General features: G+C 42.3%; 1 protein-coding gene across 2 annotated transcripts in view; it reads right to left on the bottom strand.

Moving 5' to 3' along the window:
- Nucleotides 1-19,480, bottom strand: part of sema3aa (sema domain, immunoglobulin domain (Ig), short basic domain, secreted, (semaphorin) 3Aa) — a 34,195-nt gene extending 14,715 nt beyond the window's left edge. The window contains exons 1-3 of one of the 2 annotated variants that reach the window (XM_026146365.1): nucleotides 18,433-19,480; nucleotides 6,726-6,886; nucleotides 5,291-5,353 (exon numbers count right to left, since the gene is read on the bottom strand). In XM_026146365.1, the coding sequence (XP_026002150.1) occupies nucleotides 5,291-5,353; nucleotides 6,726-6,886; nucleotides 18,433-18,538 (330 nt within the window). In that variant the 5' untranslated portion in view covers nucleotides 18,539-19,480. Of the gene's footprint in view, nucleotides 1-5,290; nucleotides 5,354-6,725; nucleotides 6,887-15,721; nucleotides 15,774-18,432 lie in introns of those variants that run through there. The other variant, XM_026146366.1, reaches the window with a different exon arrangement.
- Nucleotides 19,481-20,102: the final 622 nt, after the last annotated feature.

Here is a 20,102-nt window from a genome sequence, read left to right on the forward strand (position 1 = left end):
TAACTTGCAATTACTGAGAATATATTTTTATTATATGAATATTATATTTACAGCATGCATGAAGATCGCTTGACTATAATAATTCGTCTTCATATTAATATGTTTATATGTCAATATGTGTGAAGTGCATAACTTTATAGTTACTGTTGCATGGCTAAACTATTACTTTAAAAGACTGAATTATTTATAACTTTTATATATCCTAAGGTTATAATATGCTGCAGTTATGCTGCAGGCATAAGGTTAAATTTTGTTACAGGCTGGTGGAGTTTTGTACAGCATGCATAAAGTTTTACACCACATTTCACATGACAATAAAGTTAAACAATCATAAAAACTAGCATAAAACAGACCTAAATTTTGGCCAGAAATGTGAAGTTTTTGGCTATAAGGCTGTGGCTTACAGGATACCGTGAGATATAAGGCTGGAAAACTGTTTTGAATACATTTTTGTTAATGTGATACCTATCTTTGTTTATGCTGTAATGTTACCAGGGTAGGATATTATACAGCCACATGCAACTTTGTGACCTTTGGTCTTCATGAAAGATCCAATATGTTAACAGTAACCTCATTCTGCCAATTGCCACCTTCATATCATAAAGTTTAAATTAACTGGTATGCTTTGTGAAAATAAACTTGACGTTTTTATTAGAGAAAAACTGAAAATAGAGACTAATAGAAAGCAGAATATAATATAGCAAAGATTTGCTGGAATTTAATTTTAAACAGGGACTTTCCAGTTGGTGTGTGAAATTGAGTCTCTTTTAAGGAAATCCCACCTGTAAGGAAAATCAGGCAAATCTACCACAGATCTTTAACGACCCATATGTTTGAATTTACTGAGGATATTTGGGTTGGCGCTGCAGTGCGTGTTGAAAGTCCCAGTGGTGTGAGACTGTTTATTAGAGTGCTAATCAACGGGATTGGTTAATGTAGGAGGCCTATTAGCAGCCTTGAGGAGCTGATTTGGCCACATGTGTTTAAGAGATTAGGCTGGGGTTTGCCTAATTATAAATACATGCTGGATATCTACCTAACAAATAAGTACACATTTGCTCAGGGATTTGCAAATACAGCCCTCGTCACACAGGCAGCCAAATTATCCTTCTTCTTCCCTCCCTAAAACACATGTATCTGTTCAGTCTTTTCAAGCTCGCAGACATTTCGCTTTGATGATTTGATGGTGTCTCTTATATGAGCCGTAAATGGATGCTGACATTTTCCAGTGCTGCTCAAAATAAACTCTGGGATCACTCACTGCAAAGCCGCCTCCCCCCCCTCAAAAAAAAAGCAGAATTTTCTGTAATTATTCTAAAAGGTAAAAACTGTTGTTTTAGCTCTAACTGTTTCTCCTCAGCAGTAACCTGCACGAAGAGAAAGTTTGACATTTTGGGAAAACCACTGACTTTTTGTTTTTAAAGGCATGAATACCACTCACATATCTTTGTGCCCGAGAGTTAAATAGCTTAGCAAGGTTGTTAGCTGGAGGTCTGTTTGAAGGTTAAAAAAATGAGCTTGTCCATGCATTTGTTTGTATTGTAAAAAGTGTAAAAAAAAAAAAAAGAGTTTGTGGTTTTACAGGAGGCTACTTCATTGATTTTCTCATGGTTGTAACGATAGCTGAAAAAAGACGCTACAGCATAAGGTAGAAAAACAAACTGTACTGAATATCTATGCTGTTAGTTTTTCTGAAACATGAAATTATCAATAATATGACCTACTGTGAGGTACAGCCCATCCAAGAAGATGAGGCTCCAGTTCTGCTGAGCTAAATTCTAGTATTTCTGGTACATTGCCTTAATTAGCAGGGATTGCTAGTGTTAGCTGATAAATATGGTAATTTCAAACAAACTAGCATGGCATTAGCCAAACTGCTAATGAGCTTCAAAATATGAGGTTCAAAACCATATACTGACCACAGTACTGTGCAAAAGGTTTGAGCCACCCTTCATATGCTCTTGGATAATTTGAAGATATCAAAAAAGTTTAAGGCCTAAAAACTACCTACAGCAGTATCTGGGAATCATTTGCTTAATGAGAAATGAGAAAAACTCCAGCTGACCTGACACAGGATCTGAATGATGCATCTGACCCATCAGTCGATCAATCTACTGTTCATCAAAACATCATTAGGAATGCTTTGAGGGGAAGGGTAGCTGTCATGAAGCCATTCTTATGGAAGGCAAATATGGAGAAAAGACTGTGGTATGCTATACTTCTCAAGAAGTGGAAAGAAAAGCAGCAGCGTTTATTAAGCGATAAATGCGAAGTTTAAATGTTTGGCTCAAGTCGTCAAGGAGGAGGTCAGGAGGGAGGAACAACAGTGAGTGTCTACGGCCATCTGTAAAACATGGTGGAAGCTCTGTCATGGTTTGGAGCTGCATTTCAGCCAGTGGTGCTGCGGATCTTATCAAAATTGATGGAATTATTAATAATACCATGAGATTTTGATAGACAATTCAGTACCATCTGGAAAGCATTTGATTGGAAACGGCTTGATCCTGCAGCATGACAATGATTACAAACACACTGCCAATGCAAAGCATATCTTGATAGAAAAACACACAAGGGAACACTATCAGTCATTTGCTTGTCTCCCTGGAGCCTGAACCTCAATATTATTGAAGGAGTCACCTTGACAGAGGATGGAAATAAAGACAGCCTTTGAATGCTTTTCAAGAGAAAGTCTGGAGAACTTTTCCTTAAGATTATTTCAAGAAATTACATGAAAACTTTTTGTATCCACAAGTCCACTGGACTCCACTTGCCTGCCTGTGTTTTGTGAGCATGTGGTCTCGCCGTCCTTGGGGCACATGCATAGTTGATGAATTAATTCAATGCCTTAACTATGCATGTGCCCCAGGCCGCGGACTTCGAGTGGACTTCAAAGAACTATAACGGGAATGTCTGGGCTGTTGTATCTCCAGTTATCCATGCCCGTGTGTGCAACCAAGTTAAATCAAGGCTCAGGAGAGTTTAAGCTTTGGTCATATCAAATATTGATTTTCAAGCTCATTAGAATTGTAAAAACTCAGCTTTACCCTATAATACTGTATATATAATGTATATTTATAGATGTTTCAGTAAATCTCTGCACCTATTTACATTTTCCAATAAAAAATAAAAAAAAAACAAGGGGTGTACCAACACTTTTGCGCAGTACTGTGCATCTATCCGTCTGTGGTGGAGACTCCATTAAGTCCTTTCCACTTATATTTCATTGATTGAACAAACTAGATCGATGTTAATCAGTGAGTGTTAGAGGTGTTGGCAGGCAGATTTTGTTACCTGTTGAAATGGGCAGACTGGTTAATTTCCTGTTTCCTGTCTGTTTGCTGTTACAGCATCTTAAAATTTATCTTACAGACTGTAATATCAATATTCTTGTCTAACTTTTGGAAGAAAGCAAATAACTCTATCTCCTTTAAGTCTAACTGTTCTCTTAATATAAAATCTGTGACATGCTAACAGACTGGGGTTTTCCATGTATTTAAACACCTTTTAACTATGTGTGTTATCATTAACTTAACTTGAAGCCCTGTGACTGACCTTAACCCTGCAAGTTTTTGTGTGTCTGTGGGTCTAATGGTTTTTCCCTCTGTGTACTGCTGAACAGCGAGCGCGCATGTCCCCCCACATCATTCTCACGGCCCTCGTTATATACATTTCATCAGCTTCTATAATCCCCTCCAGGGTCAGCTCTGTTTGGGATTTTACACGGCTGTCTCAGCTAGAATCATTAGCTATGTGGTAGGTAGGTCACACCTAAACACTGAGAGACGGTCGTTATGGTCACTCAAAATTGCGGCTCTTTCTTATTCTGTGGAGAAAAATGACTTCCCTGATCACAAACCATGTCATTATGTGAAAACCGCAACACCCGCAGAGGATAAATGAGTCATTACCGGATGATATTAATGGCTCTCGTTGGATTGGTTGTTAATGCTGACCTCCCATGGGGAAAATAGGTGGACAGATTTGTAAACATTTAAATGACTTGAATGAATTTTGAGATAATGCTGAGTTCTCTAGTTCAATAAAGAAAATGCACTAGAAATGTGGGATAACTCGAGAGTATTATTTTCCCATTAATGTCTACAATAGCTGGACAGCAAATCCGAAATGACATCAGGCACTTCTATGAAATCGTAAATCCACACTCTGAATGCTTTGTTCGGTGAATCAAATGCAACAACTTGGACCATGTTACACAGCCATTCTACCACGGATAGTGATACAGCCATCAGGCATTTTTTAGGGGGCAGCTGTTACATTTGTTCTGCCGCTGTAAACTGTGGTTTGGGGAAATGCATCACTATGGGAGCTCTGAATGCTTTAGTAATGTCCTAATCAAGGCCTCTCCGTGCTGTACTCTGTCTCTGCTCTCACCGCCTCATTTTCAAGGGTAAACATTTTCACAGCAGGCAAATACCTCATCATTGCATTTTGTGTGATGTTGTGCTGCCAGAGCACACTCTTTCCACTGCACGAGGGAGTGAAGGTGAAGTATTGCCTACGTGGTTGTGCGAAACCCAAAAAGTCGCTAGTGAGTTAGATCCCAGCGGAACCACTATGATTTAAAAAGACTGCGCAATTCCTGATAATCCTAAAAAACCCAGCAGCACCGCACTCGAGACTCATCCAGCTATGAAATTAGGATCAGATACAATGCAGCCAGGGCCTTTCCAAACAGAAACACACACACACATACAAATAAAGCACACTAACACCATTGTGCTTACAAAGTCAGCAGCATAGAGTGCGTTCAGCAAACTTGCGACATGTGAGCTAACACATCGCGTCAGATAACGAGAACTCAAACAATACACTCCCACATAAATATGCACACAAACGCGCACTCTGAGGCACATAGATAAACATGCTCCCAAAATTAAACTGTACATCGCAGAAGCAAATAAGCTCATTGTCCTTGTGCCCCCGACACGCTGTGTACACTATCGTGTGACTGAACATCTGCTGTACAGTGTGTTTAGATGTAGGTGTCATTGTGGGACAGCCTATAGAGAGTACAGCGTGCCAGAGGTGAAATGGAACACGAGTGCTGCACCACGACTTTTATCTGAGCTAATTTAATACCTCTTCGTGCTAGTGTTTCTTTAACGGCTGCTGGTCCCTGAAATTATTTCTGTCTTATATTGTTATTAGGATGTTAAAAAAAACAAAAAAGGGAAATTTGAAGACAGAGCAGACATGTCATTTCCGTGACAAAAAGCAAACATTACACGGAACAGCTCTAATCATGACGCTGTTATAAATGTGGACTTACCCCTAGGTCTTTCCCTGCCCACTTGCATTCATCCCTCTTAGAGGGGGTGGCGGGCCACGCAATCTGTGCAAATGAACAAAAAAAAAAAAGAAGAAGAAAAGCAAAGTCATATCATGCTGGAGGTTGAGAGGAACATTTAAAAGTCATTTCATGAAACACTAAACTGGAAGGCAGTGAGTCGATAGAGTGAATCAGAGGAAAGAAGCAAGCCTCGTGTAATTCCAGGACATGATTAAGAAAGATATTTCCTGGATTACCCAGTTCTTTATTTCGCTCCATATCTTTGGCAATTCCATCAGAAACATATGTGCACATATAATAAATATAAGGATTGTAGAACAGCGCAAGATTGACTGCAAAGGGAAGTAAAGAAGAGTTTCATTGACAGACATGAAAATGAAAAAAATAAAAAAATCTGATGTTTTATTGAAATTGACTAATATACGTTTTATTGCCCTCTCTGACATTTGCTGTGTCAATACAGGCATTTTATACAGTCTAAACAGGGGTTCTGGTTTAAATTACAGCGTGTCTACGCTTGAAATCCTCGCCATAAGGTTGTACTTTTCACTTCAAATATGAAAAGAAACCAGGGTTTTGCTACTTTGCTTTGGAAGAGATAGGTCTCATTGTCATCCATCTGTGGCCTCTGGTGTCACATGAATTAAACACACATGGGGCATATGAAGTGTATGAGCATGCATGTGTGAGCTGTAATAAGTACGGGAAAGATTATACTTAATTATACCGCAAAAATGGGTGCGACAGAGCTGAACTTTTTGCTCCTGGCCACACAGATGTCTGCAGACAATGGAAATGTATGCATATCTCCATGTCCAAATGTATGCACGTACACATATCCACACTGTTATGTGCTTACAATAGACACACGCACTGCTCACTCTATTCCTAGATTTATCTCCTCTCTAGATCAGCTGACTGTTCCCCTCATGGGATTCTGCATTGCACATTTTTTAGGATAATTACATTAGATTTGCTTAATCACTGCTTTTTTGGCCTTTATCTCGTAATGATGCGAAGATTAGAACAAAAGAACGAAAAGGAAAGGCGGGGGAAAAAAATACACATCCGAGCCAAGGGCAAAAGATTTAAAAGACGCACTTTCCCCTTTCCGCATTGACTATGTATTTTTCAGCACTTTCATTCCCTTTTTCAGCTCTCTGCAGCCTGCAGGCAAGTCTGTGTCAGTCTTGTGTGTCTGTGATAGAAGCCCGAATCAGATAAAAGAGACTGTTAACCTAGTCCAGGTGGAGTAATGGAATTATGGACAGCCTCGTCTGGACCGAGACAGACAGTGGGAGGGATGAGGGGAGGGGAGAAAGTGATGGAGTAATGGACTCCAGAGGGAGCAGCAGGCAGGGAAAGATGGAAAGAGAGAGACGACTTTTAGACAAACCTGAAACGAGAGTTTTACCTGTTTGTTGTCCCTGTTGATATTAACGAGATCAAATGAGAAAATGTGGTCCTCAGCTCCAACCAGCAGTCTCCCTCGCTCCTCGTCCAATAGGAAACTGTCGTAGCTCGAGCTGTTTGCCAAGCCATTGAAGGTGATGAGGTTACTAGACTCTAACATCTCTGGAAGGAAAAAAGAAAAACACGGTGATTCTTAGATGCACAGAAAGGGTGAATAAAAGGCTATACGACAGAAGAAAAGCTTTTTTAAATGACAAAAACAAGTCTATATTTATCCAACGCACTTCCACCAAGTTTGGAGTAACCACAAAAGACTAGTGTAAAAAATGCATTTGCAACACACGGTATCTTTTGGATTAAATATTGCATGAAATCACAATTATTCATATCGGTACCAGTGAATGCTTTTTAATCAAAGCCAAGTTTCAATGGCAGGAAAAAAAAGAACAAACAAAGAGTTCTTCCCTATCTATGATAATGTTGTAGGATATTAAGGAGATTTCATGTTTCCTTAATTGTGTTTCCACACAAACACTGGCACGGACACTTGTCAGTCAAGTATAGCGTGAGACATTTTAAGTGAACACAGCATGTCCCAATCAGGGACGCGGTTCAGACTGCTCAGCCGTGTGATTGGCTGAATAATTCATATGGAGTAAAGGCCAGGGGAGACACTTTGTGTAAGCAAGTATGTGCGGAGGTGTCCATGTATCTTTAAACGGGTTACTATGTTACATAAACGAGTTTGCGGCTGCACGTATACTACAGCACATGTGTGCGAAGCTATCATGCATAAACTTATAATATGTGGTCAACCTGAATGAAAACCAAAGACCTGGCATATTGGCTGAAGTCTAGCCAGTCAGTTAAAGTTTAATCAGCAAAGACTCTGCAGGGTCAGCTATCACAAGAGCAACAGTATTATATTAACAAAGAACAGCACTCCCACCCCGGATTATCTAATCGTTTATGCTCGTGAACCTACTTGCCCGAAACAACCAAGAAAACCAATTTTTTCAATTATGCAAAGTCAAAAGGGAATTTCATAAAAAAAAAAAAAAAAAATCTACAGCATGACATGACCTGACATGGATATTAGATTAACTGCTTAGTACGTGAACTAAATTATAATAATATAATAATTATCACAAGAATAAGAAAGAAAATATGTATCAAAAGATTGTTGTTTGCAGTCCTAATTAAATATGAAAGAAAATCCTTTACTGTGTATAAAAACACTTTAGTACGGCCATTCATGTGATGTTTTTATTTATTACATATTTCTGTTGTGGAGAGAATACGTTGACCAAACCCATTAAATTAGATTTAATTATCATTGTGAATAAAACTCTGTAACATCATTACATGGCAACAAAAATGAATATCCAATATGTCAACCATCATTTTCGCTTTTCACTGTATACTGCTCCAATAACTATCTATCTATCCATCTATCTGGAAACACGCACAAGAGTATACAGTCCAGTGGATTGTGATCTCCGTGCTCTCCCGACAAAGCTCTGATTGACGGGCTGCTATAGGAGCCATCTGTGCCCGCTCACAATGTGTAAGATCTTAGACATCTGTGTCCACATAAAAAGTGGATTGATGGAAAGGGGATACGGAGGAAGTGGTGTGTCAACCAGCTCTGTGGATCGAGGGCTAGCCGGGTGGATGAGGGCTGTGAGAAGGAGCGGTCATCACCTAATAAAGACGCTCGCAGCTCATCTGTGTCAGTTGGATTTCTGTTTGAGGCTACCTTTGAGGTTAAGGAACCTGGAGGGGAGTGGGAGTGAATTTGTGTGAAATTTTGTACTGTACCACACATGGGTTGAGCGCATGTGTGGGGGTTTCAGTGCGTGTAGGTATCTTTTCCTACGCGGGCCATTCCCTGCACACTGACATGCTGGCATTCACATTTGCACACACTCGGCTGCCACGGGAAAATAAATACACAGTGCTCAAGGAAGTCATGGTTTAACTTAAGAGCAATTTTCATAAACATTTTGTTATCATATGCTAACCAGTCGGGACCCACTTTTTTCAGTTTACCAATAAGACATGACATAGCAGGGTCAGGAAATGAGTTTGAGAAGGGAAGTCAGGAAATGCTGTTTCCAGCCGACAGGACGCCAGAAGAGGTCTTCTCGTGTTTTCGCTATGGCGTAACGGAAAAAGTGAAGGACGTGGCAGAAAGCCAAGCTGGGCATAAAAAATGAGAATGAAATGGAAAAAAAAAAATAGAAGATGAAAAACAAAGGAAGAGAGGAAGACTGGACGATTTCAAAAACAGCAAAATAACAAACCAGAGGACACATTTCAGTTTCATCATCGTGTGAATATGAGTTGAGTTCGAATTGCGGTCCAGTTGTCAGTATCTGAGATTCTTCATGAAAAGTTTCCTCCAAATGGGCCAAAAAAAATCAAAAAAAAAAAAATCACCGCACACATATTTCAACACGTGGTAATCTCTGACAAAGACAAGGTGGCCTGTGCGCACAAAAACACACAGAGAGCCTTTATCTGGGGCCGGGATCTACTGCGGTTTGGAAAATCGGAGGAACTGGGGCGTAAGCACCTAAGGACCTCCAACCTAAACACAGACACACTCGTTTGGAAAAGGGAACAAGCAAAGATAGAGAGCACAAGGCACAGCTCATACAAAATATAGTAACCAAGCAAACGCTCACACAGTCAGCGGACATATAGAACACACACACACACACACACACACACACACACACACACACACACACACACACACACACACACACACACACACACACACACACACACAGAAAAAACACACAAAAGAAAAGCAGGTCTGACATGAATTCACGGCGCTCTAGTTTTTAAAATGCCTGCCACACCCTTGAACTTACATGCAGATATTGACCTAAATGTATACACCACATTAGTTCTCTCTGAACACAAACACACACACACTCACACACATGTATATACATATATATATACACACACATGCACATAGTCCAAGTTGTAATCCAATCAGAATTTGTGCTTATGCAGCACGAACTCGTGGAACAGTGAGCGCACTCAGCAGCTTCCACCTCCAGCGCTCTTCCCTTGCCCGGACCCCCGACACACACACACAGACACACACACAGAAACACACTCTTGCTCACGTATGTGTTCATACAAAGCCACATGCCCCCTCGTCTGCTTACACTAGCCATTGAACACGGAGACGTTTGAACACATACTGGTGCATGCTTATACATTTCACACATGCACACACACAACTCTGTGTCTGTTCCTCACTGTCTCTTGTTACACACATCCTCTGTCTGCTGTCTTTCTCTCGCAGTTTCCTTTTGTAAAAGGCACAACGGCCGATGCGGACGGCTTCAGACAAATATGCCAAAGGCACACCTACACACGCAGATGCAAATATGCAACCACACCGGAAATTCCGTGCCATCAGTGTATTCTTTTCCCTTTGACATTAACACAAGAGTGAATGGCCATATATGCTGATCTACATTATGACACGTGTAGGCTACTCGACAGCCGTTATACGTCTTTGTTTTCATATTCAATAACTGCAAACAAATATTCAAGGACGCAGCTTGAAACAGGCAAATACAAGCAATTCATTCAAATAAATTACCATTTGCTCACCGTCATACTCCATTATGGAAAATAACCTGGCTCTTGTCTTAAAAAGCTAGAGGGGAAAAAAAGCTACATTCAAAATTCAAGTGCAATTGTCTATGGAGTACTCTTCACTCCCCCATTCTCCAAACAGCCAGGCGTTTTAGACGCCTACATGCCACGCAATAGCAGAATAATGAAACCACATGAAAGAAAGGCGACGAGGCATTAAATTATGTTTATCTGAATGCGTGTATGTGAGGATGTGTGTGCTGTGCGAGTGACACGAAACATAAAAGCCCGACAGAGGAAAACACTTGACTGGGAATCAACAGATGGATAATATTCCACTAAAACAATGTCGCTCTTTTTTAAAGTCTTTTTCCCCCCCTTGTTCATACGTCCAAGTGAATGCTCGTTTTATTCGACCACGTCTTGTTTATATCCTCTTTTTTCTTGCACGGTGTGTGATTTAGACCTCATAGGTGCCGTTTCTGTGGATTCAACGAGTGTGTAAATCTAAGTATTACGAAAGACCTACTCCATTCACATGCACACGGGGGGAAAAAATGGCACGTGTTTATCAAGCTTAGCTTTGCAGAAGCAAAGGCGAACAGTACTATAATATCTCCAGCGGTTTGGTTTGGCATCTCAGCTCTTGAATGCTTTCCTTTCTCTCTGTGTGTGGTGCAGTGTACATTTTGCCTCTCTCGTGATGGCCTCGGCCACAAAACGCAGGTGTGAGGCAGAAAAAGAGGAGACAGCCGCCGCATGGAAATTTGCAGAGAGCTTTGCTTAACAAAGTGCTCAAACATTATCCTAAGCTCAAGGATATCCACACATGCCTTAAAAGTTCACCTCCCCTCTCGGTGTTCCTCCCTCCCTTTTCGCTCTCTTTCTAAGCACAGTAGCAGGTGTGGGTTGGTTTCCATGGCGACTGTCTGTATAACACAACCTGGACTGTTGGATTTCTCATTCAGGTGCAGCTGAGTGACAGCTCTGACAGGTAATGTGCTTCCTTACACACGGTGCCCCGAACTCTACAATTAAGAGGAACTCCCATGAGTGTTTTACTCTAGAAGAACGGAGCACGTGTGTGTGTGTATGTGTGGTTGTGTGTGAATGAAGCCCGTGTTGATGGACTATTTACTACAGCCACTCTAAATATGTCACAAATTTGCTTTTGAAGCCACAGTGATGGTGCTTTGCAGGAAGAATGAGCAAGTTTCCTTTGATTTCTACACAGTTTCAATAATAATTTTCTATTTTTTAACCAAAAGTGACTCACAGCCATAACTCATAGTCAAGTACCGTATCTTATGGGACATTTTAATACCATATTCTGTCCTGTGAATATGACTCAGTGCATGTGAAAACAGAATATGCATCAGAGGCCCTAATAAGGAAAACGTGACCACAACCCAAACCGCACCGAATCTATATGAATAGTTTAAGTATGTGTTGAATTTCACCACACAGCTCATTCATCTTTTTCAACCCAAATGCTAGACTTCCTTGTCACCGTATGCCATGCCTGTTTTCCCTCGAGAGAGAGAGGGAGAGAGAAAAAGACAGAGCGAGGAGGAATACAGCATACAAGAGGACGGTATACTAGAAAATCTGACGGGAGGAAAAAACAGAGAGACTGAGAGAAAGAGCAACAGACAGAAACCTCCTTCAAATCAAGGATAATGACAAAACAGAGGCAGAAACCCGTAAAAAGCTTGCGTACAACAAAAGCGGTCAAATATGGAACCGTTTCATTAGCGTGTGTCTCCTCCTGTCATTGGACGGCTGGACCACAGACCAGGGCTACGACCACAGACGGCTCGAGGCCTGGCCGTGCCTACCGCACTCACACACCACTAAATGTTCACGGTATAATGAGGCCTGCCCTGGTTCTTATTACTTTTAAGGAAAACACAGACACACAAGGGAATCTAAACACTGACTTTTGTACGTAAGCAGTCAGCCATCCAAACTTCTCGGAGTATGAACAAACTGGCAGAAATGGTCGTGTCTATCCAAGCACACGTACGCGTAGACTCAAAGAAAAAAAAGAAAAAAAAATCGCTCCTCTTGCAAAGCCACTGGTGCTATCACCAGGCAGTTTGATGGATGGACTTTGAGAGGAACCAGGCTGTGGTTATGGTGGTCATGTCTGGAGCCACTGCCTGTTAGTGCAGCCTGTCAGCTGTACAGTGTAGCTGAATGTCAGCTCTGCCATTTTATTACAAATTAATGAGGCAGGGCCAGGAATCTGAACGTGACAGCAAACACACTGATGCGACACAAATCCACGGGCGAGGATGCACATTTCAGCTCTGTGCAGCATTTTTTTTTTTTTTTTGGGGGGGGGGGGGGGGGGGGGGGGTGTTGTGCAAAAAAATTAGGTTTCATGTCAAAAACAAAAAAAAAGAATTATTGCTGTGTGCACTTTGTTAAAGGCAGTTCCACTGGAAAATGATAATGACAGCAATTTAAACTGTCAAGACTAATATTGTCATAATGAAGCAATATGTTTTCAACCCCTCCTCATTATGTCTTATGCTGTTCCTGTTATTTATGACAGGAATAAAACAGCAAGTCTGAGGAAACGGGGAAAAAATGACCTCACATTAAATTGAGTCTTAAATTAAAGTGATTTTTAAGGCGCTGTTATTTCAAGTTGACCTCTGATTTTGACAGTATAACACTAAAATTGGTAGAGTCAGATTAAAATCGTTAACAGTGTCTATAATTTTTATAAATAGCCACTAATGCTTAGTAATATCAGCCTGTGCAAAAAATCATTACACACTCTACTTTCTCTTAACATTTTCTTGTTAGCCGCTCCCCTTTTATTCGTCTGTTGTCGGTCCCTCGGTCTGTCTTTCTGCAGAGATGTCCCCCTCATTTGTAACGCGACTCTGCTCAGATTGAACGGTGCACCCTTTCTCCATCTGACTGACAAGCCTTAGCAGGTGGCGGGACCCATTCATACCCACGGTTCAGCAATCTGCACCATGCTGTAACCTAAGCCTACATCCCAAACACAGATGCAAAGACACGGGATATTTTTCCCGCGTGCATGCCCGTACTGTGTTTATGCGCGCGCAGGCACAAAAAATGCACAGCGAACATACACAATTGCAGTGCGCACACATATTCATCTCCCGGCAAACACCAACTGCGCTGACGCTCCCTTCTATTGTGACATTTGAGTGCACATGCAGATTGTTTTATTATGACAATTTAAAAAAGAAAATAGCTGATTAAAAATGGAAGCGATGGGAAGAAGACACATGCAACGGATGCTCATAGAAGTTGCAAATTACACAAAGGGTTCTACTGTCTTCCTCCTGCATTATATTCTTATATGCCACAGGATGAGATCAGCTGGTGCGGTATAAAAGCTCAGTGAAAACAGATTTGCTTTTTTTTCATGGATTTGATGAATGGATTTTTGTTTTTGTTTCCCAAGTGGAGCTGGGTATCTGTGGGGCAATGAGTGTCACATAAATACACACATATGCACAAATTCATTCTGCCATCTTTAAACTTGTGGACTCGGGGTGGTGGGAGCTCACCAAACTCTGTGGTCAGGTTTGTGAGTCAGGGGAAGGAAAAGTAATATATTCCGATGTAACACAGGGGCATAGTTGAAAACCAAACCAGTGCAAAACATTGGTTTATACTATTGGAATGTGGCTGTGTGGGAGAAAAGATGAGGGCAGTTCAGTGTGTGTGGGTGTGTGTGTGTCCAAAAAGAGTTGAAAAGAAGGATAGCCAAAAGATATGTATCAAGTGAGCTGCAATCAAAGAGACGGGAAAAGGAGACGAACATAAAAAAAAATATTATAAACACACACACAGAGCTTGCTTGAAGATTGTACTTAAGGTCTGCGGTGTTGTGGTTCCTCAACTGAAGCGACTGAGCCGCAGGAGAGGGAGGAGGGTTAGGGAGAAAAGGACGATGAAAAAGAGAGAAAGAGAGAGACGAAGGCAGGCATCTCCAAAGTTGCCGCGTTGTACGAACACCTTATAATTATCTACATCCGCTCTGTCAGCCCCAGCCCGCAAGAACGGACAGATACAGCAGAGAGAAGCTGAGAGCGAGACACCCAGATGCTCATTCACATATCAAAGAATAAATAGAAAAAACACACAGTGACGAACCCAACGCACATGCAAACACCCGCAAACATACAAACAGGCACATATTTTCACAGGCGAGCAGGCACGCCCACACACAAGCACACATGGACGCACAGACAGGCTTATTATGGGGGCTGAGTCCAGACTGACTGCGTCGAGTGCGGTTCCACACCAAGTGTCTATTTTGAAGGGTTGTGAGCCAACTCCAGATTCCCCGGCTCCTCATCAGCTCCACCCATCGAGCCAGCGTGGGGCGTCTGCGACGGCGCTGAGAGGTCATACCTAGGCTCCATAATCAAACACACTGAAAGTATTTATCAGCTTGTTTGATGGGACATTTTAAAGTTTTTAAGTCTCGCTTTTCATTTCATTATAAGACCGACACACTGGGTCTTGGTGGGAGTTTCACAGAAAGGCCCCTCATGCTGCATGCACCTCAGATGACCTTTAGGGGTCAGTCTTCCTCCTGATGGCACAGTAAGGGAGAGTGCTGTACATCGATTGTTCAGGAATGTGTGTGCAGGTATGCATTGATCCATGGGAGTGTACCCGTGTTTTCTCCTTGTAATTCGCATGCATGACGTATTGCAGTGGTGCAACAGGACTGTGGAGCAGTCGCAGTTCACTCTAAAGTGATGATTTCCACATGTGTTGCTCAAAAACTCAAGGTGGTAATGACTCACTTTGAGTAACAAGTCGGCCTTTTGCTTTAAAACATTACACACACAGCGTTAAATTCTTCTTCACGCAAGCAGAACTGTGATGAGATGGTATCAACACGTGCCACAAATTTAAGCAAGATCATTTGAACTTGGACTTGAGTTTCACCTTACGCCTTCCTTGCTTGTGTTACTACTTCAAGGCGACGTAAGTAAGCGCTATTTCAGTCTCAAGGAGACTAGAAAATCATTAACTCTTTTGATCAGCGTCCCGTCCCCGCAGAGCACGATCCCTTTTTTGCTGAACGTCTAACTGACCCCACAGGGAAATCATTTACTCCGTGCTTGCCCTGCCAGCCGTCCCATGAGAGGTCATTTTATCTACCTGTCTCCCATTTCTCAGTCGCTCTCCGTCACAAACTGCTCACTCTGCAATCTTCCGCCCGTCCTTTCCAGAAGAAGAAAATCGCTCCGTCTTGTGTGACTATCGGCCCCTGGAGGCGTGTCATCAGTGCTCATTTGAGAATGATTTCATGGGCCCCTGCTCACATGCTCTGTGTTTATATGACTGCCACAAATAACAAACCTTGCTAGTTCTTGTGGCCGTCCTATGCCTGGGAGTCTCTCCTTCACTCTCGGCTCTCGTGCTGGACTTTTTGCTCGGTGCTTGCCCGAGTGTCCTTCCCGGGAGCTTTCCTCCTTGCTGTTTATTTGACTTAATTACGAAGCTGGATTTGCATGGGGAGAAGGGATGAGCGACACCTCACTCGAAGCCCGGCCTCCCATCCTTTTGCGTCATCAACTGTACGCCTGCCAGCTCTTCCTTCATTAAACGCGAATCTCATCTCCTCCACCATTTCTACCAGCGTCCTCCCTTTCCTCCCTCCATCCGTCACAATGTGGGTGTGAACTGCGAATTGTCTCCTGACAGACATCAAGAGAGCCATCAAACACCTGTGGGCCCGAGACACAGGCGCAGATGCTGGCGAGCGGTGACACACAAAGAGAGCGGCGCACGATACGCTCTCATGCCTTTACACCCCACGCCCGCTCGCGCTGTGACATGCACAACGGCGCAAGCCAACAGCAGAATGCAATCACGCATAATTATAGAAACACTGATGCAACGGCACAATAAAAGAAACTTATCTGTGAGCTCATGCATATGCGCGCGGGCACATGCACATGCACACAACCAGGTGTCTAATTATATGGGGACACGCAAGACCTGACACATTTGCGCCACACACACACACTCGCATGCAGAGACACCACTTACAGTCTAAGGGGAGGAAATCACAAGAGAGGGTGTTGAGTTCTCACACCAAGATGTGGCAAGAACATTCGCACACATACATAAACAACAAAGCTTTGATGCACTTTTAGCGCAACAAAGAAAAAAGAAAGAAATCCATAAAAGTACGTCTAGCGTGACAGGCTTCCCGAGCAGACCTGCTCTCACTCGTCCATCACTCACACAGTCAGTCAATACAGACTTTGATGGTTGATGACATATCTCTTGTCTAGTGCTGTTGTCAGAAACATGTTCACTTGTCAGACTGAACAGTGAAGAGGATCACAAAAAGGGGGCAGGAGGGAACTATATTCACATTCTTTAAACAGATGGCTGGGTAAAGAAGGGATGACATCGTCTCATCATGCCTAGAGGCTTGGCTTCGTGTGAACTGAAGAGATGGAGCCCAGGGGATACATGACTTGCAGCAGGTGAGTTCAAGAATGATGCTTTCCAGATTTATTCAGCTCATGTGGAAAATGCATGTCATCACCCTTTGAATTCCCGTATGATGATGGCTTTATTTTTCTTTTTTAGAATTTTAAATACTATTTCACACAGATTTTATTTTGGATTCAAAACACATACAATCATACACATTTGGAAGTTGAAAGGGTGATAAATGAAAATATACTACTCCCAAATTACAACGTGCATGTCATACGGCAGGCCTCTAAACATAAGTTATAGTAAAGGTTTTGTCTAAAGATAGAGAATGAATTTGTGACAAACATCATATTCACCCTCCTCAAGCCCGAAATGTGATTTTCCCTCAACTTGGACTGAAATCATGTGAGGAGCAAAAGCTCTGGGTGACAGTCGCGTACTTTTCAACCGCACGCTCGTGTTTTCGGCTGCAACCCGACGGCAAATCAGCCTGTTCGTAAATTTTCAGAGGGCACGTCTTACGAGGGAAACGGGACGAAAATAAAGAATTGAGAGACCACACTCCCAGGCATATACTTTCGGTCATGTTTTAGGACAAAGAACCACAATAGCCTTCCCTCACTGACATTAAAAAGCAAAAGAAAAAAAAATGCCAAAAATGTTGCCAGTTATTTCTAGCTGCGATGAAAAGTCTGCTATTACAAAGAGCCTGATTTAGTGTAGGGTGTGAGAGAGGAGACGAGACACAGAAAGAGAGAGAGAGAAAGAGGGAGGAGGAGAGGAAGAACCGGCGCTCCGCAGTCTCCCCTCAAAATAACACACAAGGAGAGAGAATAACATGTTTGCTATATACGTCAAAAACTTACACGTGCACGATGTAAAACAAACAAAAAAAGGAAGATGAAAAAAAGGAGAAAACTAATAAATGTCTCTTTTACCATTAATGTATGCTCTAGTGCAAAAGGTGATTTAATACACACACACACACACACTCCAACTGTTGGATCTGTACAGGATACAGTAATGTGAAGTAGAGAAATCTACCTGGCCCCATAAAGAGGGGCTCTGTGTCACAACCAAAGCAGATCTCCTCCTTTTTTTCAGGAGTTTTTGGGACAGAAGCCATTAAAACAGAGGCTCTACTGCCCGTGCAGAGCACTTAACAGGGCTGTACAGTACTAGCACAAGGGGACAGCACAAGGGAAAATTGGTACAGGGGCCAATATATACATTTAACTTCAGGCAAGAGCCGTTCGCAGCATATGGAACCAATTTGACTATTTGTAAGTGGGATAGTGACAGACAGAACCGGCCAGAAAGAAGGGGTGAGTTAATGGGAGTGAGGAAGACAGTAGGTTAAGGAGAGAGTCAGATCATGTATGCTGACCAAGAGGGAGAAAGTGAATGAGACAGACACAGAGGCAGAAATAGATCCACAGAAATAGAGGAGGAAAAAGCCATACTCAACATGAGGAAGAATAGATGAAAAGCAAAGCATAAAAGAGAACCCATGGGCAAGAAAAATAAACTGGACAGGCTAGTGTTGGCTAAAAGCGCCAGCTACTACGGTGAGCCTATATAACCTGGAGCCAGGGGAGAATGGAGAATGGGCTTACCCTTGTATGACAGCTTTAGTCTGGGTACGTTGTGCTTTGGATTAACTCCTCTTCCCGGCTGCACCGCCCCACACAGCAGCACTACAATCCCAAGAAGGTATTCCATGGTGCTGGAGTGCTGCTGGCTGGCCTCCAGACCAGGGGGGCACTCACAGCCCGACCAGTGCCCTGAGAAGAGTGCCTTCCACTGGGGTACACCAAGCTTGGAGAGTCCCTACACTCAAGCCCTGAAAGTAGAGATTCCAGGGAGAGGGGTGAAAAATCCTGGTTGCGCTCCCCAGCTCAGAGTGCAGACTGTGGAGGGGGACTTCTGTAGTGTGAAGTCGGTAGTGGTGGTGGGGTGCTGCTCACATGGCTCCCCGTGTGGAGGTCCAGGCAAGATAGTCCCCCGGGGTGATCTGTCCTCCCCCAGGTGAAGGCGCAGCAGCGCTTCAGCTTGGTGCGATTTAGAGGAGAGGTAGATGCTGTGCAAAGGTAAATCAGAACACTTATCCACAACAGTAAGGCTATCCTGTCCTAGAGATTAAAAAAAAAATAGATATCTCTTTCTGCCTTCTTCTCTTTGAGCAGACACTCACAGCAACCCTCTAATCCTTGTGTGCAGCTCCACCAGACTGCGAGAGAGAGAGAGAGAGAAAGAGAGAGAGAGCTACACCATCCACAGAAGGGGAGGGGAGGGGAGGGGAAGGAGAGCGGCGAGAAAGAGAGCGACAGGGAGAGAGAGGAGAGAGAGAGAGAGGAGGGCGCTATGACTTGAAAGAAATGATGAAGCCAGTGTAGTGGATAGAACTATTGTGAATGGTTAGGTTTTTATAGTTTCCAGTCATCCCTCCCCATTTCCTGTTTTTTTCCTTTTGTTTTATCATTCGTCATCAGTTCCTCTCTAATGCTATTCTAACGACTTATTTTAAAACTCATACGCTTTCAGTTTTTCACCCAGTCTTTCTCTCTGGCCACGTACAGTAACTCACAGCTTGATCTCAGGTTGTAACGATTAACAAGGAGAGTAAATACTTGCACACAAAACAGCTTGACTTTAATTTAAAAACTCCAAATAAATACAACTGACAGAGCCGACATTTTTTTAAATGAATACATTAATTTACTTATTAATTAAAAATTTTTTTTTAAAAGAATACTTTACATAAAGGTCTTAGACATGAAATACATTATTGTCTACGTGTTTATGTTCTCGGTTGAAATCTGGAAATTGTAATTATAATAATAATTTAAAAAGTTAATCATTGGCTCAATTTTTAAGTGAAACAGTGAAAAAAGGCACCTTTTATTAAATTATTGTTTACGTAATGTGTGATTTATTTTGTTTTTTTTTTAGGCTGACAGACATCATACACATGTTTATGATTTTTTGCGATCTTCTAACACATTTTATATCTTTTATTGCAGCTGTTTCAGGGTGCCGTCAGGATGTGTGATTATACGCCCAATAAAAATCCCCAAAACACACCGTTTTCCTGTTCTTTTTTTGGTTAGCACTGTTTCCTCGCAGCAAGGAGGTCCTGGGTTCAAATCCACCGGTCGACTGGGGACTGTCTTGGTGGAGTTTGCATGTTCTTCACCCCACGGCTGTGTGGATTTTCTCCGGGTACTCCAGCCTCCTCCACAGTCCAATGCCATGGATGGGGTTGGCGATTCTAAATTGGCCGCAG

This window comes from Astatotilapia calliptera, chromosome 17 (genome assembly GCF_900246225.1).
Source record: "Astatotilapia calliptera chromosome 17, fAstCal1.2, whole genome shotgun sequence".
Taxonomy (NCBI): domain Eukaryota; kingdom Metazoa; phylum Chordata; class Actinopteri; order Cichliformes; family Cichlidae; genus Astatotilapia; species Astatotilapia calliptera.